Source organism: Echinops telfairi, unplaced genomic scaffold (genome assembly GCF_000313985.2).
Source record: "Echinops telfairi isolate 266 unplaced genomic scaffold, ASM31398v2 ScPeMD7_655;HRSCAF=1070, whole genome shotgun sequence".
In the NCBI taxonomy this organism is placed as follows: Eukaryota; Metazoa; Chordata; class Mammalia; order Afrosoricida; family Tenrecidae; genus Echinops; species Echinops telfairi.
In genome coordinates, this window is record NW_022104553.1 from 35,134,715 (window position 1) to 35,162,009 (window position 27,295).

General features: G+C 40.9%; 1 protein-coding gene across 1 annotated transcript in view; it reads left to right on the forward strand.

The window, feature by feature from the left end:
* The first annotated feature begins 1,243 nt into the window (after positions 1-1,243).
* Positions 1,244-27,295, forward strand: part of LOC115867885 (zinc finger protein 571-like) — a 31,181-nt gene continuing 5,129 nt past the window's right edge. The window contains exons 1-4 of the mRNA XM_045292877.1: positions 1,244-1,350; positions 22,725-22,808; positions 24,305-24,431; positions 24,718-24,816. Of these exons, the coding sequence (XP_045148812.1) occupies positions 22,800-22,808; positions 24,305-24,431; positions 24,718-24,816 (235 nt within the window). The 5' untranslated portion in view covers positions 1,244-1,350; positions 22,725-22,799. The remainder of the gene's footprint in view (positions 1,351-22,724; positions 22,809-24,304; positions 24,432-24,717; positions 24,817-27,295) is intronic.

Below are 27,295 nucleotides of genomic sequence, written 5' to 3' on the forward strand. Positions count from 1 at the left end.
TTCCCTGCTTCAGCTTGCAAGATTGACTTCCTACAAGACATCCCCAAGGAGAAGCCGCATGGATCTATCCCGATGCAGCCCTGGGTGCTGGAGCAGCCGTGTGGAGACCCGTGCCAGTGCTGAGATGCTTACACGTTCACTGACTCAGCTTTCCTCCTGCAGTCGGCATTATTGCCTCTGTTTTGTGAGGTGGAGGACTTTGTGGACTGGTGTTGGATTAATGGGTTAATGTTGGACTTGTGGGCTTGGGCAGCATTGGGTTGGGATGTTTTTGTGATGCACCTTTTCTTTACATAAAACTCTCTCTTATACGTGAGTCGCCGTGGATTTGTTTCTCCAAAGTACCCAGACTAATACAAAATTATTTTATTTTTTTAAATCATTTTATTAGGGGCTCATACAACTCATCACAATCCATACCTACATCAATTGTGTAAAGCACATTTGTACATTCATTGCCCTCATCATTCTCAAAACATTTGCTCTCTAAACAGAAAACTTTTTTGGAAAGTGAATTTTTTAAATCGTTTTATTAGGGGCTCATACAACTCTTATCACAATCCATACATACATCAATTGTGTAAAGCACATTTGTACATTCATTGCCCTCATCATTCTCAAAACATTGCCTCTCCACCTAAGCCCCTGACATCAGCTCCTCATTTTTCCCCTCCCTCCCCGCAGAGTTGTCTTATAATTTTGCTCACACACCTCTTTCCCCACACGCGCTGTCACAGGAAAACGCAGTTTATCATTGGCTTAACCTTACCGCAGGTGCAAAGGAATATTTTAAATTCAAAACCATGCAAACCAAGGGCCTTGTCTTACAAAGCACACGACACTTAAGTTCTGATTAATTGCAGACATCACCCACAGAGCCTTAGAACCACTTCGTTCTCCAGACCAACAAACGCGTAAATCCAAATGGATCACACGTTGATCCACTCGGTGCCTCTCTCCGTTTAAAGCGCAGCCCGACACACTCTCCCTTCCCCCACTTCTACCTCGTCCTGCTCGCGCTCTGGACGGAACTACATTTCCCGAAATGCACCGCGGCGGGGCGGGCCGCGGGCGGCGTCCGGCGTTTCCAGGAGCCGCTGAGGAGGACTGGAGCACGCCGCGATTGGTCGGCTCGGACCACAAAGAAGTGGCGTCCACGCCCCGGCCGGGAGCGAGCTGCGCGGTGTGTCTGACGGCGGCGCTCCGGTCGGTTCTCGGTCCCGGTCGCCGGGCCTAGATTCGGACGGGCCGCTCGGCTGCCCGCTGTCGACTGCGGATGCCGGAGGCCCCCGCGGCCGGCCATTGCGCTCCCTGCCGTCGTTAGCGCTTGGTTCCCTCGGCGACCGCCAGGTGAGCGGGCGAGTGTTCCGCCTCCGGGGAGGGGCGCCCCGGAAGAAGCCCCTGAGCCGGTGCCGGGACGACTGGGGTGGCGGCGGGCGCCGGGGGTCGGTGCTGCAGGGCCCGGGACCGCGCCCACCGGGGCTGCCCCGTGCGGTCGCTGCTCCGGAGCCGCTGCGCTGCAGGCTGGCGTTCTTACGGACGAGGGTTCTGCCCGTGCTGCTGGGCAGCCTCGCAGAATGACGTCCGCCCGAATCACAACTGGTTCTCGTGGGGTGGGACCCACGACGAAAAACCTTAGCCATTGCAGTGCACGAGACAGAAACAGAGACCCGAGGGACCTTCAAAAGGATAGAGGAACATCCCATTATTTCGTAATTCCATTTTTCCACAGACTTTTTTTTTATCATTGTATTGGGGGCTCGTACCATTCTTATCACAGTCCATACACACATCGATTGTGTCAGGCACCTTTGTACATTGGGTACCATCATCATTCTCAATCCACAGAAATCCATAGGGGCAGTTCTACCGAGGGTCGCTGTGAGTCGGGATCGAAGCGATGTTAGTGAGTTTCCGTAGAGTAGTGGCCTTAAAATTTTGTTGGGGGGACGTGCCCAAAAGATTGCATCTTACTGCCTTAGAGTTAGTTGCGACTCATAGTAACTCAATGGAGCAGTTTAGAACTGACCCTGTGGATTTCCGAGACTGTAACGCTGCCTGAGTTAGGAAGCCTCGACTTTCTGCGCAGGCTCTAGTGTCAAAAGGTTGACTGATAGTCAGATCTATTCTTTCATGAAGGGTCGCAGGTAGTGATAAAAATTAGAAATAAACGCAAGTCTTCTACCTTCCCCACGGCACCCAACAACAACATCACATGTGTTGAGTAGAACTGCACAGGCGTGGGAGGCTAGTGGTACACAGAAATCCCAGAAGCAGTTCTACCCTGCTTGGTGTGGCGGCTGAGTCAGGATCTATTCCAGGGAGGTGAGGGTTTATTTTATTTTATTTTAAAAAACATGTTCAGATGCAATGCCCAGGCCTATATTTCTGCGTGACTCAGGGTGGGTTCTAACCACCAATCCTTTGGCTGGTAGTTGAGAACTTAAATTCACCCCTAAGCTATTTGGTTATTCCTAAAATACAGTTCATAAGGAAAGACAGGAAACATTTTATTTTTTTCCCTTGATGTGTTTACATACTAACTTTCAGAGAAAGGAGTTGGTACCCTACCACCTGCTCAGGGGTCCCAAAGTGAGTTTGAGTACTAACTTGTGCATTTTTATATATTTGATATGCTTCAAGCTACTTACCTTATTCTTTTATCTCAAAGTGCCCTTTGACCTATAGAAGACCTTTCCATTCAGCTTCTGTGTCTTTTCGATTTGTGTTATACTTTCTAGCTTATTTTCTCTCACACACAAGTTGTGTCTAGTTCATCCATTTCATGCTCTAGAACTGAAATAAGCACTTCTTTACCAAACTTTCCTTTGAAAAGAACAGGACTGCTTCCTTGTGTGAGGAATCGTATAACGAACAAAGGGAGGATTAAGACTGTCATTGCCACCAGGACTGTCACTTCTTCTAGGTGCTACCAGCCCAGGTCTCCCTTCCCATCTCTAAGAAGCAAAGACGGGCGGAGTGAACCAGAAAGCTTGCCTTAGGTTGATCAAGCCCGGAGCCAGCTCCAGTCATCAAGGCAAGCTTCCATAAAAGGGGGACTGGGGAGTTATATCTTTATTTACAGGAAGGAAATTGAAGGGGCTATGAATATATAACAGATTTCTCGAGAGCAGTCAGTCGTGAGTATGCATGAGGGCAGCAAGGTTATGGCTTATCAGACCACTTGCTTTCAAATATCTCTAGAATGATGGCATACTTAGGCCATTTCAGTGGACAATGCGAGTAAATACTTGTTCCTAAAGTATAATGCACAAATCATTTCCAGGATTTAACGCATTTCTCTTGTATGCTAACAATCTTGGTTGAAAACAGTATAATTTGTTTGCATTACTATGCAGTGGTTTACTGCATTACTATACAAAAGAATAGCACCAGCGTTCCCTCCCTTAGGAAAGAGTACATTTAGATGTCCTGTGGTTATTTGTCTCCTCACCCTGCTGTGTTCACGGTTCATGAGTTCCATTGTACTGTTTAACCAAGAGTAAATGTTTTCATAAGGTTGATTTTTAAAATTTTCTTTTCATATGATATTATACTTATAAAAAGTTGATAATGTAGTAGAAAAATCTCCCATGTGCCTTTATTTATTTATTTTTTAAGCAGTTTTATCAGCACTTCATCCACATCATACATTTTAATAATTCAGTCATTTAAAGAAGAGTTGTACAATTGTCACCATATTCAATTCTGGATCATTTTCATATTCATCAACTGTTAACATCAACTGTTTGATTTTTTGTTTGTTCTCTCTAAACGTATACCTTTTTTCTGAATCTGAGAAACTTTCAGAAATTATTTTCCTTTAGCCATAAATACTTTAATGTGTGATTTGTAAGTACAAGGACTATAATTATCATTAATATATTAAAGTCAGCAGATGTACCATAGTTATATTTTGCTAATCCAGTTTATAAAATAATTTCACCAATTTTTCCTATAGTCTTCTTTGTCCCTGATCCATAATCCAATCCAGGATTAAACATTCCATTTAATCATATCTCTTTAGTTTTCAGTCATCTGAAACAGTTTTCATTCATCTGAAACCGTTTCTCCCCTGTTCCTTGATCTTCCATGATCTTGATGTTTTTGTGGAGGTGAGGCCACTTATGTTGTACGTTGCCCCTCCATTTGGCACTTGTTGTTTCCCTATGACTGGCAGGAATCCTGTTGCTGTTCACTCCTTCATACCTTCAGCTGGCTGCATTTTATCCTGTGTTCAGAGCTTTTACTTGATTCTGCAGAGGTATGAGTCTAGTAAATCTGAATGACAGCAGGAATTGAAAGTTTTCTCAATTTAGTTTTCATTGTATTTTCTTCTGTTTAAATTATGTTCAGTATCTTCTCAGATATTAAATCACCATTGACTTTTCTTTTTCATTGAATGGTGTTTTGTTTTGTTTTTTTCACTTTTAATTGTGAATGTGGTGAGGGTTTATATTTCATATTGTTTTTGCATTCACCAATTTAAACAACCTATCCAACCTCCCAATAACTGGCCCCCTTATTAAATCTTTGCTCCTCCCTCTTGCAGAATATAATCTTCCCCTTCACCGTAGCTCACACCTGTCTACCCAGAGCCTATTGCTTACCCTTCCTTCTTGTCCTCTCACATCATCCAAGGTCTATTTTTTTGTATGAAAAAACCTTTATCTTGGTTTTTTCTTTTGTAACAGTGATCACTTATAATATTTGTTCTTTTGTGACTGACTAACTCACTCAACGTGATGTCCATTCATGTCATGAGGTTGTCTCCTAATATGCAGGAGTTTGGAATGTTGCAGCTAATTTACTCCCTTCAACTCAGGAAGAAAGATATTTATTTGGAAGCATAGCGTTCTGTCCTGCGAAAGTATGCCAAGTCCTGCTGCCTGCTATTGGGTTTGTCTTCCTTAGGGACACCCCAGCAAATGTTATGACAGCGATAAGCCACACACACACACACACACACACACACCAAAGCAAACGTTTCATTGAAGCATGGAGTAGATACACTTCAAACAGTGAAGCAGGCCCCCTCGCTCCTGAGAAGGACACCAAGTAGGGTAGCATTTCTTAGTTTTAAAGGCACAGGGGGGTGGAGATTGCAGCTCCAGGTGGTCAAGCAGCTTTCTAATTAGTTCACTCAGTTAATCCTTGGGTCTCTTGCATATTTTCTTTCAAGTTTATTCAAGTTAAGGCTCCTTATCAGTGTGCAGCCAGCCTGGTCTCAAGGTTAGTACCAGGACTGATGTCAAGGCCTCTGTTCTGACCTGATCCTTCTTCCCTAATGCGAGTAAGACGGAATTCTTTCGAGAAAGGGATGATGACCAATCTGGCGACTTCCAGCTCAAAGTGGGCATGTGTCCCTAGAAGTCTGCCCTCTTCTGACCTGATTTTTTAGCTCTCTGCCTGTGAAGAGAAGAGCAATCATCGAACAGTGGACCCTTCTTCTTCCTGGAAGGTTGCAGCAGCCTGGTCAATAGTTTGAGAGGAGATCGGTTGATATTCACTCATAATTATCTTTATGTGGAGCTGCTGAAGCCTGGAAGACACAAACTTTATAAAGGTGTTAATAGACACAGGAGAAAAGTTAGTAGTAGTAATTTCAGAAGCACCCACCCCAGAAGGGGTAAGAACAAGCTCAGGAAATGAAACAAATGTACAGATTCAGACAGCCTGCCTGTCTACTGAGCCGAAGAGCAGAGACACCAGCACTTTACTCAGAGAAGAGAAGGGGGTGAAAATGACAGGACCTAAAGTCATCATTGATACAAGTCAGTGGTTCTCAACCTTCCTAATGCCACGACCCTTCCTCAGGTTGTGGTGACCCCTAACTGTAGTATTAAATTAAAATGGCGATGGGGGGTGAGGGGCCAGCCCCCACCCGCTGCTACTACTTATGGGTTCAGTAATGCACAATTGTAAGGTTGAGATATATAAGTATTATATTAAAGTCATCGAGAGCATGAGAGATATTACAGTAATACAGTCAGACACATTACATGGTAGCATTGCTCACCTCAGCCCAGCTTGGTGGTCCACGTGGAGAGAGGGGGAAGGGAAAGAGGGCAAGGGAACAACGGAGAGAGGGGAGGGGGAAGAGAGGGGAGTGAGCAACAAGGAGAAAGGTCAGAGAGCTCTATATTGCTGACCCACGCCTATATACCTTTTGGGGGCATGCCAGCCCACTAATTATAGGTAGAGACATACTTCACAGGGAGGGGTTACACTATAGGTTACACAGTAATGAGGGGGTGGTCTCTGGGTCTCTATAGGAACCATTATCAGTAGGATGCAAACTCCGCCCCACAGGAGCCTGTCCATTGTCCCCACAGGCAGGGAGCAGGCCCACTCCTGTGGTGGGATGAGACAGCAGTCTGGCAACTGATTGCCCTCAGGGGAGGGAATGCCTGCGCATCTGACCTCCCCCCACACCTAACCATAGAATTCTTTTCATTGCTAGTTCATCACTGTTATTTTGCTACTGTTATGAATCCGGCAACCCCTGTGAAAGTGTAGTTCCATCCCCAAAGGGGTCGCGACCCATAAGTTGAGAACCGCTGGATAAGGGCTGGGTTGAGTTGTTTCTGAAGTACTTGAAAATCTCAGTGTTTATTCTCTCTGCTGATCACTCTGTTCAGAATGTAGATGTTACCTTTAGGGTAGAGAACAACTTCAAGGCTGTTTTGAATCAACTAAAACTATATGGTTAATTGACTTTTCTCCACTCCCCTGGTAAATTTTAAGAAAAGAGAAGTTACAGCAGTTAGTAAGGATTCATTCTTTCATATTTTCATATTTTTATATTTCCTTCCTTCTTATTTTTTTGCTTTAATGAACACAATCACCTCTCCCTTCTTGTTAACTTTCCACCAGCCTTTTATGACTTACTGTATACTTTCAAATTTCTTTGATCACCTTTCATAGGCGTTCTGCTTTAAGACAGCACTGTTTTCTTTATATATTTATATATCTATATATACATACATATAATCACTGATAAAGAATATACAAAATTCCCACATGTTCCTTTTGTCCAGGTTCGCACAATAAACATATCAAAATGAAAGAAAAAAAAAGAATATATAAAATTATTAGTCATTCTGTATTTTTTCTAGCTTTTCAATCCATGTTAAACGAAGGTTTTCTTCACTTGAGTTTATCACTTTAGATATTATATTTTACTAATTAAATGTGATACACACATTTTAAATTAAATATTTTGAAAAGGCATCAAGTCAAAAGGAAAACCCTAATCAAGCCTGTAGTCCAGTGAATAGGTCCAACAGAAAAGAGTTAGCAATTAAAACTATTAAAAACAAATAGAAAACTCACTGCTCTCCAGCCCCTTGTGATGCACACCGACTCTGTAGGACAGGGTAGAACTTCCCCTGTGAGTTTCTGATACTGTAATTGTTGATGGGAGTAGAAAGCGTCATCTTTGTCCTCAGAGTTGGCTGGTGGTTTTGAACTGCAGACCTTGGCAGTTAGCAGCCCGATATATAACCACAATGCCACCAAGATTCTATATCTTATTTTAAAATGATACAAGATATATCTATTATAGCAATCAAATAAAACAGTAAGCTCAGCATTTATGATGCTTGAACAATCTTTTGGACGTCTTAGCGACTCCATGGGTGAAATAGTTTCAGATGGCTCTCTAAGCCAATTTATTAAGACACTATCCCTGTCTTACAGCACTATAAAAAGTAATGAAAAAGTAATTTTATGAATACTGGGGTGAGGAACAAAACAAACATGTCATGTAGTTACGAGAAATGCCAAAGGATTGACATTTTAGGATACCATGTGGTTTGGTAAATCTAATCTACTCTTACCTGGAAGACAGATCAGTTAAAAATTAGAGCTTTGAAACTAGTGATTTTTTTTAATCCTTTTTCTTTCATTCTTTTTTTTTCTTTTTCTGTTTTTAAAGCCTTTGCTTAGTAGTAGGACACCTAATTCTTTAATACTATTAATTAAAGTTTCAATCTGATGGGTAAGGTTTTGCTTACATGTAATGATGATGAGTTCTTCAGCCATTGTTCTTGTATACTTCTTTTTTTTGCATACTTTTTATAATAACTATTTTTTTATTATTAGTTTTTCTTTCCTTTTTTAAAAGTTTTATTGGCACTTTATCCACATATCACACAATTCAATAATATAAAGAGTTGTACAATTATTATCACAATTAATATTTGAACATTTTCTCTCCCCCCCACCTCTGCCACGTTAAATAAATCACTTTTAAAATAAATTGTGTTACTAGAGCTCCCTCCCCTCTCCCACATACATTGTTTTCTCCTCCAACCAACCTGCTCCCCAGCCTCCCTATTTTCACTTATAATAACTCTTTAGGAGGGAGCCGGGAGGGAGAGGGAAAATGAGGACCTAGTGTCGGGGATTTAAGTGGAGAGAAAATGTTGTGAGAAACGATGTACAAATGCGCTTTACACAATTGATGTGTGTATGGATTGGGATAACAGTTGTATGAGCCCCTAATAAAATGTTAAAAAAAAATAAAATAAAATAAAGAACTATGGAAGAAAAGAAAAAAAATAAACTAAAAAAAAAAAATAATAATAACTCTTTAAAGTTAGGAAAAATAAACACACAATTTAGCATATATATAATATATATATAATATTGAGATCCCAACTATAGCATTTATTTACTCAGCTTTAATATTAGCAAATCACTTAAAATATTTTTAAATTATTTATGTACCACTGAAATACAGTCCAATTATTAATTTTAAATGTTTTAAAAACCAAGTTCCCTTTCTTAGGTTCTTTCAAATGTGTACATTTTTACTTCAAATAACCCTGGTTATTAAGTGAATTTTAACTCATAGCCAGTGATTTCATAGGATAGAGAAGAACTGCTCCCCAGAGTAACTAAGGTTGTAAAATTCAAACAAACAGAGTAGTGTCGTTTTTTCTTTTCCAGCTAATTTACACATAACAAGCTAAGTACTCAATGAATGTAAACATTTTAACACTTTGAACTAAACATCAGCAAAGGGTTAAGTTGTTCCAGAGGAATTTTTCTATCTCTTCTCTGGCTTGCAAACACCAAGCACAGGGTAGAAGCAGCTGCTTTTGAAGGGTGGGGAAGACAGATAGATGCCTCCTTACGGTCTCACTTTATGCACATGAATGTCTGAACTGGCTCGGGCAGAGCAAAGGGGCAGGGGAAGAACTGGGTTTTAAAGTTGATAGACCTACAAAAAAACCTGTCAACATGAACTATGTCTTTATTTTTTCATAACATTACTCTTACAGTGGAATTAATAATGGCCAATTTTTCTGGAAGGGAGTAGATAACAGTACTTAATTAGGTGTCCATCCTTGATTGGTTCCAACTGCTGCGATGATCATAGGGTCACGTTTGACAACTAAAAACTAATGTGAGAATAAACTTTTTTTTTAATTGTTTTATTAGGGGTCATACAACTCTTATCACAATCCGTACATCCATCTATTGTGTCAAGCACATTTGTACATTGATTGCCCTCATCATTCCCAAGACATTTGCTCTCCACTTAAGCCCCTGGCATCAGGTCCTCATTTTTTCCCCTCCCTCCCCGCTCTCTCCTCCCTCATAAACCCTTGATAATTTATAAATTATTATTTTGTCATATCTTGCCCTGTCCAACATCTCCCTTCACCCACTTTTCTGTTGTCCATCCCCCAGGGAGGAGGTCAGATGTAGATCCTTGTAATCGGTTCCCCCTTTCCAACCCACCCTTCCTCTGCCCTCCCAGTATCGCCACTCACACCACTGGTCCTGAAGGGATCATCCTTCCTGGATTCCCGGTGTTTCCAGTTCCTATCTGTACTGTGAGAATAAACTTATGTGAGCAAAAAAACCTCTTGGTTGGAGACCCCTTTATGCCAACAACATGGAGGTAGGAGGAAGTTAAGAGGCCACCAAAAGATTTCAATGCCAAATTTGTAACAAGCTCCAACAATGTCTAGCAAAAAGCAGATGGACCTACTGGCAACACCTCACATGCTCCTGGAATTTGATGCCAACAGTGTTGCCAGAAGGAGCGGGGGAGCTTGGACCCCATCTATTAACAGGATCCATCACCACCAAGATTCACTTGGCATTCGTGAGATTGGCATCTAGGGTCCCACACCGGAAACAAGTGGTAAGAGGCTGCTCTCCTGCCCCAAGGTTCAGGGGGAACCTCCTCTGCGACTCACACTGGATACAGCTTGGCTTCCCACAGCTATAACAGATTACCCAGGTTGGGGTCACGTGGGCAGGGCCGTGCCATGACACTGGAGAACTGGGGATGACATTGGCCACAAAAAAACAGCACCCCGATAATTGGGTGGGGGCTGGTGTGTGTGCTTTGTCTTCTCTAAATCTCGGTGTGGTGCATTAAAATTGCTGCAGTAAAGAACGCATTGGGGTCCTTTGGATTCCCATAGGTTTACATTGGAGCTTCCTGCGGATATCTGCAGTAGACGGATTAATAAAATAGGTATTTAAGACAACATTCACACCAGCTGATTCTGGGTCTAAATTGGTAAATCTTTGAATTGCCTCTGCCAAGTAGTTTCTGAATACTGCCAAGGCCTCGTGCTTGCCCTGGACCAATTTTGAATAATTTGCAGGTTTGATTTGAATGCCCTTCATTTCTTCTCTCAGACAGGCTTGTATATAATTTTGAGCAGCCTTCTTTTCTGCTGGAATTTCACCTGAGTTTCTATACTGCTAAACAGCACACAAAAAGAGGAGGAGCCAGGTATCCACAGCCACCATCGCCCAGGCGTCCTTTTTTGGCTTTGTTTCCTCCTGCTGGCAAACTTGAGCAGCTGCCTTGACCTCAGCTCTTCAGGGACGTCTCCAAGGCTGAACTTCTCACAGCTGCTGCTTAGAAATGACTGGTGATAAGGCCTTCTCAGTGGTCAGCTCTGGCACTGTGCCTCCAAAGGGAGGGGTGGCCTGGGGGAAGATATTTCTCAGGGGATATGACTTGAATCAATTTAGCTGTTACTGCTAGGGAAGACACTTGGTGCAAGGCACCCCCCTTCAGTAGTTTCCTATCTCTATGGCTAGTATTGCACCGCTTCCCCAGGTGAAGCCCCCATGACCCCAGATAGCAATTGCTGGATACAGTTCAGCTAACCTCTCACCCTTCCTTTTCCACAGTTTATTCCTTCTAATTAGCAAAAAGCCCAGAGTTGGATGCAAACATCTTTTGGATTCCTTGTAATAATATCCAACCAGAAAAGGTTAAATAGGCATCAGATAACCTCCCAAAGGCTTAGCAAGCCTCTAATTGGGATTCCTTTTCTCCAGGATTTCCATAATTATGTCCTATTGTACATTGTGTGAAAGGCTATAGGGTCATACACTAAGCCTTAGAGAAGCAGGCTAATTAGAGCCAAATTTGTAGTGCCAAGCCTCTCAGTGTGGACTTTCTTTAGGGCTGCAACAGGAAAAATCAAAACAAAACACAAAAACCTGCCATTGAGTCAATGCTGACTCAGTGACCCTATAGGACAGAGTATAACAGCCCTGTGAGTTTCCGAGACTGTAACTTTACAGGAGGAGAAAGCCTTGTGGAGTAGCAGGTGATTTCAAACTGCCAGCCTTTCATATCCCAACCCACCTTAAAACCACTGGATCACCAAGGCAGCAACAGTAGAAACAAATTCCCTCCCACCTAGGAAGTTCAACCTCTGGCAACACCCCAAATGAACTTAAAAATGGCAAAGGCTTCTACAGTCCTCTAGTATTATAACTCTCCAGGCACCTGAGAATGCGTTGCCGAATTCACAAAGCCAGGGACGGGCCCCCTCCTGTCATCTCAGCAATCATGCAACAGAGCCCACAGGGCAGCACGTGGACAAAAGTTGACAAACAGTGGAAAATCTTTGACTAGAGTAGCTTCAACTTGAGTAGAAACATGAAAAGGCAAACGTCTCTCATCTCTTAGGGGGTTCATGTAGTGGGTCAGAGAGTGCTACTTATATGGTATGAAGTCTTTTCATGACTGTAACTCACAGATCTGGCTTCACCTGTACTATGTGTCTCAGAATCCACTCTCTCCTGACGGAGAGTGGTGAAGTGCAGGTCTACAATAACCCACTGATTCCACCCTTGGACATGCCTTAACTGTATTCAGACCCCAGGCATGTGGACTCATGATCTAATTTCAGGTTCTTTTCTTTGGATTGGGGAAGGACTCACCTTTTCTCAGCCTCATAAACAATACAGAAAATGCTGCCTTTTCTTTGGACTGGAGATTGACTTGCCCCATTTCAGCATCATAAATAAATCTAACTCTAAATTTAGAGACTGAGAGAAAGAGAAGAACACAGATCAAAATAAAATATAAAGACATGACAGGATGTGTAATCTCCCAATGGCTTACTTAGCTCTGGAACCAGACAAACCTGAAGAGGGAGTGTTCTCTCTCCCCTCTAAATGTGACCTTCTGTACTGCTGACGTTCAAGGCCTGCTGCCTGCTGCCTGCCCTGGCTCGTCTTCCTTGGAGGGTACTTGCACGTCTCTCCTAAGCACATTTTATGGAGACAGATAAGCCACACTCACACGCACACGCACAGAGAGCAAAAGAGCTAAGCAAAAGTTTTATTTAAGCACAGAGTAAATACACTTCAAAGAGCGAAGCTGGTCCCCTAATGATAAAAGACGGACTCCTATAAGCACAGATAAGATACCCTAATAAAGTGATTTAAAAAATAATAATAAAAATAAAACCCAAACCAAAAAAAAGAATAAAATGCTGATTTCTGTTTAGTATTGTAATGTCACAAACATGAAAAGATTGCGACTTTTAAAAAAAGCAGCTTACAAGCCCCCAGTAAAATGATTAAAAACAAAACAAAACACAGAACAAAAACGAAACCCACTGCCAGCCAGTTGATTCTGACTCCTAATGATCCTCTAAGACAAGGTAGAACTGCCCCTGTGCCCCTGTGGGTTTCGGAGGCTGTAAATCTGCTGGAGCAGACAGCCTCATCTTTCTCCCATGGAGCGTCTGGTGAGTTCAAACTGCCACCCTTGTGGGCCCAGCACCACCAGAGCACCCTTGCTTAAACTTACTAGATCTCAAACTCCTTCACCGTGACACATGGATAATCTGGATTGTGACCCTTTAATAAGCGTTGTATTTTTTCCCCTTCCAAATAAATTAACATGAAAAAAAAGATATGTTTTGAAAGTGAAGCAAGTCCTCTTCACACTTTGAGGAGGACAGATTTATTTACAAATAGATAACGCTCCAGGAAGCAGGTTCCCCTAGCAAGCTGAAAAGGGCACTCTAGCGAAGGGGCTGTTTCTTGTTTTTAAAGGCACGGTCACAGGGGTGGAGACTAACGCTCTGCAGATGGTCAAGCGGCTTTCTCATTAGTTCACTCAGCTTGTCCTTGGGTGTCTTGGATATTTGCTTTCAAATTTATCTCAGCCTAAAGCTCTGTACCAATGTGCAGCCAGCCTGGTCTCAAGGTTAGGATGTTTTCCAGGCCTGGTCTCAAGGTCCATTGTTCCCTTAGCAGGCAGAAGTCCATGTTCTGTCCCGGCCCAAATGTATAGCAATGAGGAGATCATGACAGTACAAAATAGACTGTAGTGGCCTGTTTGAAATCGGAGTACATAGAGAATATGTACCTTTGACTTTGGAGTTTATACTGGGGAGTTAACTATAGGTATTTTACTCAAATTTCAGGGTAACCACGAAAACAACTGTTGACTCTTAGCAAGCAAACAGAACCATAAAGTTCATTAAGTCTTAGATCAATCTGAGAATGTCTTTGTTGACTAGAGAGCAGGGCCTAGCTTTTAATCACTAACAGATAAGACTCTCAGCATTATCGTTGTTTTGATTTATGTTTCTTGAATGATAGTGATTGAGAGCATTACTTTATATTGGCTGCCTGTGTGTTCTTGTTATTTGGTTAATTGTATCTTCTACCCGTTATTTAACTGGATTATCCGTCTTTTTTTGTTGAGGTGTTACAGTTTTCTATAGCTTTTAGGGATTAGAAATTGTCTTTGGGCATACATCAGTGTCGTATTTTCTATTTTGTCTTCAGCTGTGTGTATTCTTCATTGTTTGATATTATGCTTATGCCCTGTTCCAATTTTTTCACTTATTATAGTTCTGAGATTTACATTTAGGTCTTTGATCCATCTTGAGTTCATTTTTGTATATGGGTTGAGGTATCAATCTTGTTTCTTCTGCACTATTTGTCCAACACTGTTTGCTGGAGAAACTATCTCTTCTTCATTTAATGTACTTCAGCCCTTTGTCAAAAATTGGTTGTTTGTAGGAGGATGAATTTATTTCTGGGTTCTCTATTTTGTTCCATTGGTCAATGGATCTATTACTGTACCAGTACCAGGCTTTTTGACTATTGTGACTGTGCAGTAGAATTTTAGGTTGCTAAGTGAGAGGTCTTGTGTTAGTCTGGGTAAAACTAAAGAAACAAATTCATAGACACTCATGTGTATAAGAAAGAGCTTTATTTACAAGAGCAATTGAATATTGAGAAAACACCCCAGACCAGTTCAAGTCTATAAGTCCGATATTAGTCCATATGTCCGATAGCAATCTATAAAGTCCTCTTCAAACTCATGAAGCACATGCAATGACGAGGAATGCAGGAAGGTCACAGGGCAGTGGATGGGAAGTCTTGTGGAACCACTGGCATTGTGAGCATCTCAGTGCTGGCAGGGGTCTCCATGTGGCTCCTCCAGCTCCCAGGGCTCTGGCTGCATCAGCATAACTCCATCAGGCTCCTCCTTGTCTTTAATGTCTAGCAGGAAGTAAGCGTGTATCCCACCTCCAACGAACTATTTATCTCTTTAGTGCCTCCAAATGAGGTCTTCAAGCTGCAGTCTCGTTGATTGGCTAAACTCCACCCCTTCACTCTTTTTTTTTCTTTTTTCTTTTTTTTAACATTTTATTAGGGACTCATACAACTGTTATCCCAATCCATACACACATCAATTGTGTAAAGCGCATTTGTACATCGTTTCTCAAAACATTTTCTCTCCATTTAAACCCCCGACATTAGGTCCTCATTTTTCCCCCTCCCTCCCCGCTCCCCCCTCCCGCATGAGCCCTTGATAGTTTATAAATGGGTATTTTGTCATATCTTGCCCTGTCCGACGTCTCCCTTCATCCACTTTTCGGTTGTCCCCCAGGGAGGAGGTCACACACAGTTCCATGTAATCGGTTCCCTCTTTCCTACCCATTCTCCCTTTACCCTCCCTGTTTTGCCACTCACACCACTGGTCCTATAGGGCTCATCCGTCCTGGATTCCCTGTATTTTCAGTTCCTATCTGTACCATTGTACATCCTCTGGTCTAGCCAGACTTGCAAGATCGAATTCGAGTCATGGTAGTGGGAGAGGGGAGGAAACATTTAGGAACTAGAGGAAAGTTGTATTTCTCATCATTGTTACATCCCACCCTGACTGGCTCATCTCCTCCCTGAGACCCCTCTGCAAGGGGATCTCCAGTGGCCTACTAATGGGCTTTGGATCTCCACTCCGCACTCCCCCCATCATTCACTATGGTAAGATTTTTTGTTCTGATGATGCCTTACACCTGATCCCTTCGACACCTCGTGGTTGCATAGGCTGGTGTGCTTCTTCCATGTGGGCTTTGTTGCTTCTGAACTTGATGGCCGCTTGATTACCTTCAAGCCTTTAAGACCCCAGACGCTATACTTTTTGATAGCCGGGCACCATCAGCTTTCTTCGCCACATTTGCTTCACTCTTAAGCCTCAAATTGACAACAGATTATCTAACGACCACAGACCTCTGAAATTTTTTCTTCTTTAGTGTTTTCCTTATCCGGGTTTTCTTTTCTATACATATAAAGTTAGTGGTTAGTTTTTCCTTTTCTTTAAAGGATGATTTGGGGATGTGGGTTGGAATTACATTGTATTTATTGATCACTTTGGGTAATTTTAACAGTTTCACAATTGTAAGTGTTCCTATCCATGAACATGGAACATTCTTCCATTTATGTAGGTCTCTATTGGTTTCGTGTAGTATTTTTTATGGTTTTCTTTGTACAAGTCTTTTGCTTATTATTAGGTTTATTAATAAGCACTTCACTTTTTGTGTGGTTATTTTAAATGATCATTGCTTCTTGGATGTCCTCTCCAGAGCTCTCTTTGTTTTTATACAGGAATCTGATTTTTTTTTTAATCATTTTAATTGGGGCTCCTACACCTCTTATCACAATCCAAACATACATCAATTGTATAAAGCACATTTGTACATTCGTTGCCCTCATCGTTCTCAAAACATTTGCTCTCCACTTAAGCCCTTGGCATCAGCTCCTCATATCCCGCCCCCCCCACACTACCCCCTGCCTCATGAATGCTTGATAACTTATAAGTTATTATTTTGTCATACCTTATACTGTCCAATGTCTCCCTTCACCCACTTTCCTGTTGTCCATCTCCCAGGGAGGAGGTTATATGTAGATCCTTGTAATGGAAGGTTCCCCCTTTCCACTCCACCCTCCCTCCACTATGTTGATCTTATACCCTGCTGTTAATCTTATACCCTGCTACTCTGCTAAAGCGTTAATTATTTCCAGCAATTTCCTTGTTGTATAATTGTGATTTTCTATGTATAGAATCATATCGTCTGCAAATACACAGTTTAATTTCTTTGCAAATTTGAATGCTTTTGCTTTCTTTTTGTTTGTTAATGGCTCTAGCTAAGACCTGCAGCACAGTGTGAATGGTGATAAGGGGCATCCTTGTCTGGTTCTGGCTGGCAAGGGGAATGCTTTCAGTTTTTCCTCATTAAGTGAGATGTTGGTCATTGGTTTTGCATATGTGGCCTTTATTATGTTGAGTTTCCCTCCTACTTGTGTCTTGCTGAGCATTTTTGTTAGGAATGGGTATTGGATTATGTCAAATGTCTTCTTTGTCAATTGATGTGATCATGTAGTTCTTTCCCTTTGTTTTCTTTACATGATTACATTAATTTTTTTATGTTGAACCACTCTTAAATACCTGTTATGTATCCTGCTTAGTCGTGATTTTTAAAAAATTTTTTGTTTGTTTTTTTTGTACTTCGTTGGATTGTGTTGGCTAGAATTTTGTTGATAATTTTGCATCTATGTTCATAAGGGATATTGTTGTCATTGTGTGCCCTTGACAACCCTATGTACATAATGATACTATGTTGTAGAAGCTCTGAATAGTGCATCTGCTTAGTCTGTTGTGTTAGTCTGGGTTGACTAGAGAAACAAATCCAGTGATATTTGTGTGTGTAAGAGGGAGTTTTATATCAAAGAGCAATTGAATATTGAGAAAACATCCCAGCCCAGTCCAGATCAAGTCCATAAGTCTGATATTAGCCCATATGTCCGACACTAGTCCATAGACTCCTGTTTAGACTCACACAGCACTTGCAATGATGCTGAATGCACGAAAGTCACAGGCCAGTGGTGGATCCAGTAGCTGTGGAAGCATCTCAGCCCTGGTGCGTGTCTCCATGTGGCTCCCTGTGCCTTGTCAACACGAAGATGAAGCAGAGTATATCCCACCTCCAGGGAGGAAGAAGTTTCCAGAATCCTCTTTGTGACCTGATTGACAGGCTAGACTCCACCCCGTTGCTCAAGTTGACAGGAGATTACGTAACTGCCACATCTGTCACCTTAACCAATGGTCTAGAGAAGTGTTTCTATAGACATTTCCTACTGGGAATAAATACATGCTTTTTGCACTGTGTGCACTGAAGGATCAATTTTTCTTTCCATCTAATTAAAAAGTTGGAAGCATCAAAAGATATGGAAATAACATACAAACTCACTGTGTCAAAAAGGATCGGTTGGCATTCAACCATTTTAAGAGGTAACATATGACTAAGAACTGGAGGTTTTGAAACAAGAAGTCCAAGCAGCATTAGCAAAAACTAAAACAAAACAGAGACGTATAGGAACACTGATTGAAATGTTTCAACAAACTGATTTAGTCCTGGAAGCACCCACTGTTGTTGTTAAGTGCCATCGAGTCGATTCGGACTCATATCTACCCTGTTTTTAACAGAATGAAATATCACCTGGACCTGTGCCGTCCTCACAGTTGTTCTCATGTTTGAGTCCATGGCTGCAGCTACTATGTCAATTTACCATGTTAAGTGTCTTCTTCTTTTTCACTGCCCCTCTGCTTTACTAAGCATGATATCCTTCTCCAGTGATTGGTCTCTCCTGGTAACATGTCCAAAGTACATGAGATGAAGTCTTACCATCCTTGCCTCTAAGAAGCACTCTGGCTCTACTTCTTTGAAGGCAGATTTGTTTGTTCTTTTGTCTGTCTTCACCAGTATCATAATTAAAATACATGAATCTGTCAGTCCTTATTCGAGGTCTAATTTTCACATATATTTGAGGTTTTTGAATTTACCATGACTTGGGTCAGGCCCTCCGTAGTCCTCGAAGAAAACTGCTTTTCAACACTAAAGAAGCCTTGGGCTGCAGATTTACCCAATGCAATGCATCTTTTGTTTTCTTGACTGCTGCTTCTCAGATGATTTGCTCAGCATACAGATTGAATAAGTATGGTAAAAAGATACAACCCTGACACACACCTTTTCTGATTTTAAACCATGCAGTATTCCCTTGTTCTTTTTGCACAACTGCCTCTTGATCCATGTTCAAGTTCCACATGAGCACAATGAAATGTTTTGGAATTCCTATTCTTCTTAAGGCTAACCGTATTAGTTTGTCATGATCCACACATTTGAATGCCTTCCCCTAGTCAATGAAACACAAGTATACATCTTTCTGGTATTCTGTTTTCAGCCAAGATCCACTTGTCTATCGGTTTGTCATATTGTGGTAGCTTAAGTGTTGCTGTGATGCTGAAAGCTATGTGACTGGTAATTCAAATGCCAGCAGGATCTCCCAAAAAGAACACATTTCAGCAGAGCTTTCAGACTAAGAACAGACTAAGAGGAAGGAATAGGAGGTCACTTTTGAGGAATTAACCACTGGAAACCTTATAGACAGAAGAAAACATCCTTGGATACTTAACATCTCATGAAAAGAACTTTGAAAGAAAAAAGGAAAGAAGAACTTTGTCACAGTTGGTGCTAGAAGATGAGCCCCTTAGGTCAGAAGGCACTCAAGTATTCTCAAAGTAGAGTTGACCATAATGACAAGGATGGATTAAAGCCTGTTGGAGTCAAGCCTGGACCTTCATTTGTTGATGGAGCACAACTCAAAATGAGCGGAAATGGCTGTAAACATCAATTAGTAATTGGAAGTTGGAGTGTATGAAGTATGAATCTAGGAAAATTGGAAGTTGTCAAATATGAAATAGAAGACATAAAAATCTATTTCTAGGTATTGTAAACTGAAATGAACTGGTATTGCTATTTTGAATCAGAATCACCATTTCTACCGAAATTATTCAGTTACATTTTCATAATGTCATCATTCTCATTCAATCTATTCTGGTTATACTATTTCCAGTAATCTATGTTTTTTGCCCTCTTCTCACCTTTGCTTAAAGTGATTATTGACCATTATATATGGAGAGCATAGGTTCCAAAATTTATTTATCCTACTGCCCCCTTTTCAGAAAAAGAGTAATTTTTTTTCAGTGCCCTTTTGGCAATTAAAACCTTTGTGCTATAGCCCATAATCCAAGATAAAATATAGCTGTCTGTTCTTGCAGAACCCCTAGATTGTTGCAACACTTCCCAGGGATGGTATTGCCCACAAATGATTAGATGAGCATTTAAAGGAGCTCATTACTCACTAGTGATATTCTGTATTTTCTGAGCCATCTGTTCTTTAGCTAAAAGATAACCTCATGAGGTGATTTCGCTGTAAGGTTCAAAAAGTATCTCAGGATAACAGTCTCAGAGAGTCATTTAGTCTCAATTGATTCAGTCCGAACGTATTAAGAATTTTCTTTCCCATTCCCTTTCTATGGCCCCAAGGCTTCCCTGGGCCACATGGGTCTCATCTCTGGAAGGCTGGACATGCCTCTGGCACTTTCTGGGTTTTCCAGGTCCTAATACTTGATATTTTGTCTGAAACTGGCTTTTCTTTGCATTATTGGTCAAAGATGCCCAATATGTCTCTGCATATCTGGGTCTGAATTGCCCCTTTGTACTTTCACTTGTGATCATCTGTGTTCCAGTTATTCTTTGGGGGGGTAGGAGATCTTGCTTGTCCTATTTCTTGCTATTTCATTTGACATGGATTTTTTCTTCAATTTCTCTGAGCTCAGGTCAGCTCATACCACAGAAATCAGTGTGAGGGATAGGGGTGGTATCTCATTGATGTATTAAAACCCTGATGGCAAAATCTGCTTTAAAGTAAGAAGAGAGTTCTAAAGCTGTATCTCTAACATCAAAAGTAGAAGCTACCGAGTAATAATTACCGGATCTATTGCTATCTAGAAAAGGATTCCACCCAGCAGAATTTTTCTTTCTTTCTTCTTAATCATTATATTGGAGGGTCATACAACTCTCATCACAATCCATATATACATCCATGTGTCAAGCACATTTGTACATTTGTTGCCATCTTCATTCTCAAAACATTTTCTTTCTTCTTGAACCCTTGGTTTCAGATCCTTATTTTTCCCCTCCCTGCCCACCCTCACGAACCCTTGATAATTTATAAATTATTATTATTATTTTGTGATGTCTTAACACTGTCCAATGTCTCCCTTCACCCACTTTTCTGTTGTCCATCCCCTAGGGAGGGGGTTATATGTAGATCTTTGTGATTAGTTCCCCCTTTCTATTCAACTTTCCCCTTCCCCGCCAGGTATCATTACTCTCATTATTGGTCCGGAGGGATTTATCTGTCCTGGATTCCCTGTGTTTCCAGCTCTGATCTGTACTAGTGTACATGCTCTGGTCTAGCCGGATTTGTAAGGTAGAATTGGGATCATGATAGTGGAGGGGAGGAAGCATTAAAGAACTAGAGGAAAGTCGTATGTTTTATCGTTGCTACACTGCACCCTGACTGGCTCTTCTCCCCGCAACCCTTCTGTAAGGGGTTGTCCAGTTGCCTACAGATGGGCTTTGGGGCTCTACTCCACACACACCCTCATTCACAATGATACGGTTTTTTCTTCTTTGATGCTTGATACCTGTTCCCTTCGACATCTCGTGATCACACAGGCTGATGTGCTTCTTCCATGTGGGCTTTGTTATTTCTGAGCCAGATGGCTGCTTGTTTACCTTCAAGCCTTTAAGACCCCAGATGCTAAATCTTTTGAAAGCCAGGCACCATCACCTTTCTTCATCACATTTGCTTATTGTGTTGGGAAGGTGAGCATCATGAAATGCCAGTTTAATAGAATAAAGTGTTCTTGCATTGAGGGAGTACTTGAGTAGAGGCCCAATGTCCATCTGCTACCTTAATACTAAACCTGTAAATATATGCACATACCATAAATCTATTTTCCCATCCTTACATATAAATATATTTGCATATGTACATGCCTTTGTTTAGACCTCTATAAATGCCCTTTGTCTCCTAGTTCTTTCTTCTATTTCCTTTTACTTTCCTCTTGTCCCACTATCATGTTCAGTCATCATTTGGGTTTCAGTAATTCCTCTCAGTTATATTGCCCCTAATCAAGCCCTGCCAGGCCTCTTACACCCTCCTCACCATCAATTGTGGATCACTTGTCCCTTGACCCTGGGTTTGTTAACACCTACTTCCTTTCCCCGACCTCCCCCTCTCCCATGTCCCCCCAGAACCATTGGTCCCATTGTTTTCTCCTCCAGATTGTTTATACCTCATATCTTATCTAGATAGACCTGCAGAGATAATAGTCCATAAATTCTTTAGACTCACACAGCATATGCAATGATGCCAAATGCAGGAAGATCACAGGCTAGTGGGTGGAGAGTCTTGTAGAACCAGTGGCGGTGGAAGCACCTCAGCGCTGGCAGGGGTCTCCACGGTAGCTCCTTCAGCTCCAGGGCTCTAGTGTAGCTCCATGTGTCTTGTCTGTAGGAGTGGCTCAGAGAGAGTGAGCATTGTCAGTAGAGAGTCTCCAAGGGAGTGAGCAAGTGTCCCATCTCCAGTGAGCTATTTATCTCTCTAGTACCTCCAAATAAGGTCATCAAGCTGAGACCTGATTGACAGGCTTAACTCCACCCCTTCACTCTTTAAGTCTCAAATTGACAATAGATTATGTAACTTCCACAAAGGGCAACCATTTGTACTGGCTCCCATACCACACTTTAAAATGAGCCTTGTCCACATTGAGTTGGACCTAATGACTTTTTGACCTAAAATTGAAGAGCCGTAGCATACATATTTTATTTTATTTTCATAGCATCTTTTAAATTAAACTCATTTTGGTTTATTTTTAGTATGTGATTCATTAAAAGAGAAAAAAAAAAAAACTTTCAGTCTCTAAGTCAAACAGTGGAGAACTTTGAATCATCACTAAGCATTTCTAAATCTAAAAAAAAAAAAAAATTGGGAAATAGAATGCCTTCTTTACCTTTCTTGATTCACCTATGTGTTTTGGATAAATAATAATTTTTAGTTATTTAATAACTATTAAATATTTAATAATTTTGTGGTATTTAATTTTTTTAATTCTCATAGAATATAAATAAAGGGGGAAAAGAGAGTGTGTAAGTAAAGGTAGCTCTGAGTTGTTCAGTATGTTAATTTTGTGGTAAGTCTAATATCATAAATTCCTTTTCTTTCCCCAGCTCTGGTTTCTCTGGATTCAGCATATCTTCAGAAGAGGAAACTGTAAAATTGATCGGTTCTGACTCTTAAAAACCATGCCCTTTGTGAGTTGCTGTTTCTTTTCTCCTTTCTTAAGTACATTTTATTTAAATGAACACCAGATTTATTTATTTTCACAATTCAATAGTTCAAACACATCAAGAAGAGTTGTACAGTCATTACCACAATCAACATTTAGAACATTTTCTCTCCCTGGCCCATTGTTAAATCACTGTTAAGATTAGTTGTGTAATTGCCATCAGTTCTAGAGCATGCTTCCTCCGTCCTCCCACATACATTGTTTGCTCCCCCAACCCCCTCACCTTCCCTATTTCCCAGGCCCCCACCCTACTTCCCCTATAAATCTTTGCATCAGTTCTCATCTCTATGCCTCTACTCCTTCTGTGCTTCGCCAGCTGGAAACCCCAACAGAAAGAGTGAAAAACAGAAAAAAATAAAGTGGTAGGATAAAATAAATACAGAGATAAAAATACGTATAATGGGTAAGAACGAATAGACCACCTTGAATATTTGAAAGGCCAGGGAAGAAATGTTTGTCATGGAACAAGCAAGAAAAATATTTGCACATAGAATAATTTCATGGGGATCTGCCAGTGGCTTATCAGGGTAGATACGCTACAGATGGGTTTTGGTCTCCCACTCTCCTCCATAGCCTTCTAAAAATTGAGTGTTCACAATTTAGGCTCTGGTACTTTTGCAGATTTATTGATTATAGGATTTCTGGCTTACTTAACCCCATAACAAAACTGCTTCCAAATGTATCCTATTCCAGTGAATGATAGTATCAAAGCGCTCCATTCACGTCTAAATGCCTTTTTTGTCTTTTTTATCATTTTACTGGGGGCTCGTACAACTCATCACAATCCATACATACATCCACTCTTTCAAGCACATTTGTTCATTTGTTGCCATCATCATCAAAACATTTGCTTTCTACTTGAGCCCTTTGTAATCAGTTCCTCGTTTTTCCCTCCCTCCCTCTTGAATCCTTAATAATTTATAATTTTTTTTTTCATATCATGCACCGATTGCTGTCTCACTTCACCTACTTTTCTGTTGTTCTTCCCCCTGGGTGGGGGGCAGTTATATGTCAATTATTGTGACTTCTCCCCACCTTGCCCTTACCCTCCTGGTATTGTTACTCATTATTGGTCTAAATGTCTTTTTAAACTCCTCTATATGTCAGACTTGATGATTCTGAGTGTTAAAAATAACAGCAACACTATTCTGTTTTGTAGTTCAGAGGTTTAATAATTATGTGTCTTCATTAGAGGAAGAAGAGAAAGGAAGAACTCATACTTGAGAATTTATTTCTTTGATATTTTAATGTGCTGTGTGATTTAAGCAACACATATTTAAATGGGAAACTACTCATAGGACAAGTTCTTTTTATTATTACTTAAGCCACTTTAAATATGGAATTGTGTCACTTTGTTCAGTAACCTCCTTCGCCCTTTTTCCTTTTTTTATTCATCTTTTTTCTTTTTACCTCAAAATCATGACCATATTTTCACAATAATGAATGGATTATTTGTTTCAGTGTTTGATGACTTTCAGGGATGTGGCCATAGACTTTTCTCCGGAGGAATGGGAATACCTTGACCCTGCTCAGAGGGAATTATACAGAGATGTGATGTCGGAGAACTATAACAACTTACTTTCACTGGGTAAGGACGCTACACAATGTTCAGAATTTGTCCCCCATTATCTCTGTCTCCTTCATTGCAAATTTCTGATCTATGTTCCATAAAGAAAGGGTTATGTTTTGTGTAGATAGAAATGAACAACTCCTCCGTGTAGGCTACTATTTCTCTTCAGAGAGGACTACTTTCCTCTGTCCTATTTATCAAGGCCTCTCTTCTCTGATGTATTGGATATAAGTATGTACCGATATACTGGATATGAATATGGTGTTTTCACAGCTTGACTATGTTCCATCTCTCTTCTTTTAAGCTGCATGTTCAATCCCTACATCAGATATGTGTTTGTTATTGAAGCAAGGCAAGGATCCCAAGACGGTGGTGATAGCCTTGACCAGAAGAGAAACTTCAGGTGAATAAGGGCTGGCCACTCAGGGGCAGAAGCTGCTACTGGTAATAACACAAGTGATCTATGAGGTGGTACTTTTAAGCTGTTTATGTCAAGTTCCCCTCAAAGGCCTTTGTAAGGAAGGCCTGATACCTAAGCAAAACACAAAAGCTATAAAACATGAGCTTCCAAAACCCTCTCTCAACTCCCACTAACCACTTTTCTTGTCTTGTACAATCCACTGTTATTTTAACGATGGGACTAATCTTTGATTCCTTCAAGGGAGAAACTGCTCTTTAAATTGAGTTCCCCTACCCCAGTTGCTCTTTTTTGCCTTTGAACAGGGATATGTATCACCAGCTAGCAAGTGTATATTGAGACCTTACTGTGTTCTTATGTAGGATTAGAGGAAGGATTAATTAGAGATTAATTAGAGGAAGGTAACAGTTGAATTGCAACATCAATAAAGGTTAGCTATGGAAAAAATCAAGGGAAGAGAAATACAAAGACCCAGAGGAAAGACTTAATTTTGTTTGAGAGTCAGAAAGGAGGTCAGTGTGGTAAGAGTGTAATATTGTGCACTTTCTGAAGTGTAAGTAGGAGGTGGAGAAATAAGTGGAGATCCTATAATTTAAGGTGTTGATCAATCAAGCAACTGGTGATTTAAATGTGAAATTTAGAATTAAAAAAAACTACCAGTCATCACCACCCACTGCCATTGAGTCAATTCCATCTCATAGTGATCCTATAGGCAGAGTCAAGCTGCTCCTCTGGTTTTCTAAGGCTGTCAGTCTTTCCTGGGTCAGAAAGCCTCATCTTTCTCCTGAGGAGCAGCTGGTGGATTCAAACTACTGGCCTTGTGATTAGTAGCCTAAGTTGTAACCCCCAGCAACACCAGTACTCCTAGAAAATTTTACTAAAGTATCAGTGATCATAAAATATAACCTGAGGAATAAAAACAAAGATGGAGATAGTGTGTATAATTTTGCAAGACCAACAACTTGCTGCAAATACCTTATATCAACAATGCAAACAACTATATATACCAGTACTTCACAGGTTTGAATACACAGGGATCAAATTACATAGGTGGGTAGATGGAGAACCTCAATATCCCCAGTCAGAACAAGGCTGAGGACCTAGTGTGGAGCAGACCATCAATTGATCATATACAATGTCAAGTAGAAGCGTGAAGAAAATGAAAGTAAGTCCATGAGACCCAAAATACCACCTAGAGTATATCCCATCATTTTAGAGACTAGTTCAAAACTAGATTTGACACATTGAACATTAATGACCTACCACCAGTTGGGTTGTGGAATGATACCAAGGATATCATACATGAAGGAAGCAAAAAGTCATTTGAAAGAACGAAAAGGAAGAAAATACAAAATTGAATTTCAGAAGAGACTCTGAAACTTGCTCTAGAACAGATGATCTAAAGTGAATGGGAGAAACTATGAATAAAAGAGGTAAGCAGAAGATTTAAAAGAGGCTTGAGAAAACCTAGAGGTAGAAAACAAAAGGGAAGAACACTCTTGGCATTCTTCAAGGTGAAAAATCTAAAGAAAAACTCAAACCTCGATAGGTAGTATTGAAGGATTCTATGGGCAAAAATTGAAGTACACAAGAATTATCAAAAGAAGAGGGATACACAGAATCACTATACCAAAAAGGATGGATCATAGTTTAACCATTTCAGCAAGGAACACATGATCAAAAACCAATGATATTGAAGGAAGAAACCCAAGCCGCATGTGTTAGTCTGGGTAGACTAGAGAAACAAATTCATAGAGACTCATATGTGAATAAGAGAGGTTTATAAAAAAAATTTTTTTAAAAGAAAGAGGTTTATATACAAGAGCAGCTGAATATTGAGAAAATAGCTCAGTCCAGATCAGGTCTATAAGTCTGATATTAGCCCATATGTCTGACACCAGTCTATAAAGTCTTCTTCAGACTTAATGAAACACATGCAATGATGCCAAATGCAGGAAGATCACAGGCCATTGGGTGGGAAGTCTTGTAGATCCAGTGGCGTTGTAAGTATCTCAGCACTGGCAGGGGTCTCCATGTGGCTTCTCCAGGTCCAGGGTTCTGGCTGCGTCAGGGTAGGTCCATGTGGCTTCTCAGGGATGTCTAACAGGGAGTCAGCCTTGTCAGTAGAGTCTCCAAGGAAGTGAGCCGAGAGAGTGTCACCTGCCTCCAAGGAGAAAAAAAAAAAAAAGCAGGTCCCAGAATTTTCAGAAGGCCAAGCCAACACAGAGGTCTCATTGGCTATTTCTGGATTGACAGGCTGGACCTCACCCCTACACTCTTAATCCTCAAATTGACACCAGATTATGTAACTACCACACCACACTGAAGGTAGCCAAAAAGCAAGGCTCCAGCAATTGATGGAATACAAATAGAAATGTTTCAACAACCTTTTAGTGCTCCCTTGTCTATGCTACAAAATTTGGAAGACAGCTATCTTGCCAACTGGCTGCAAGAGATACAACTT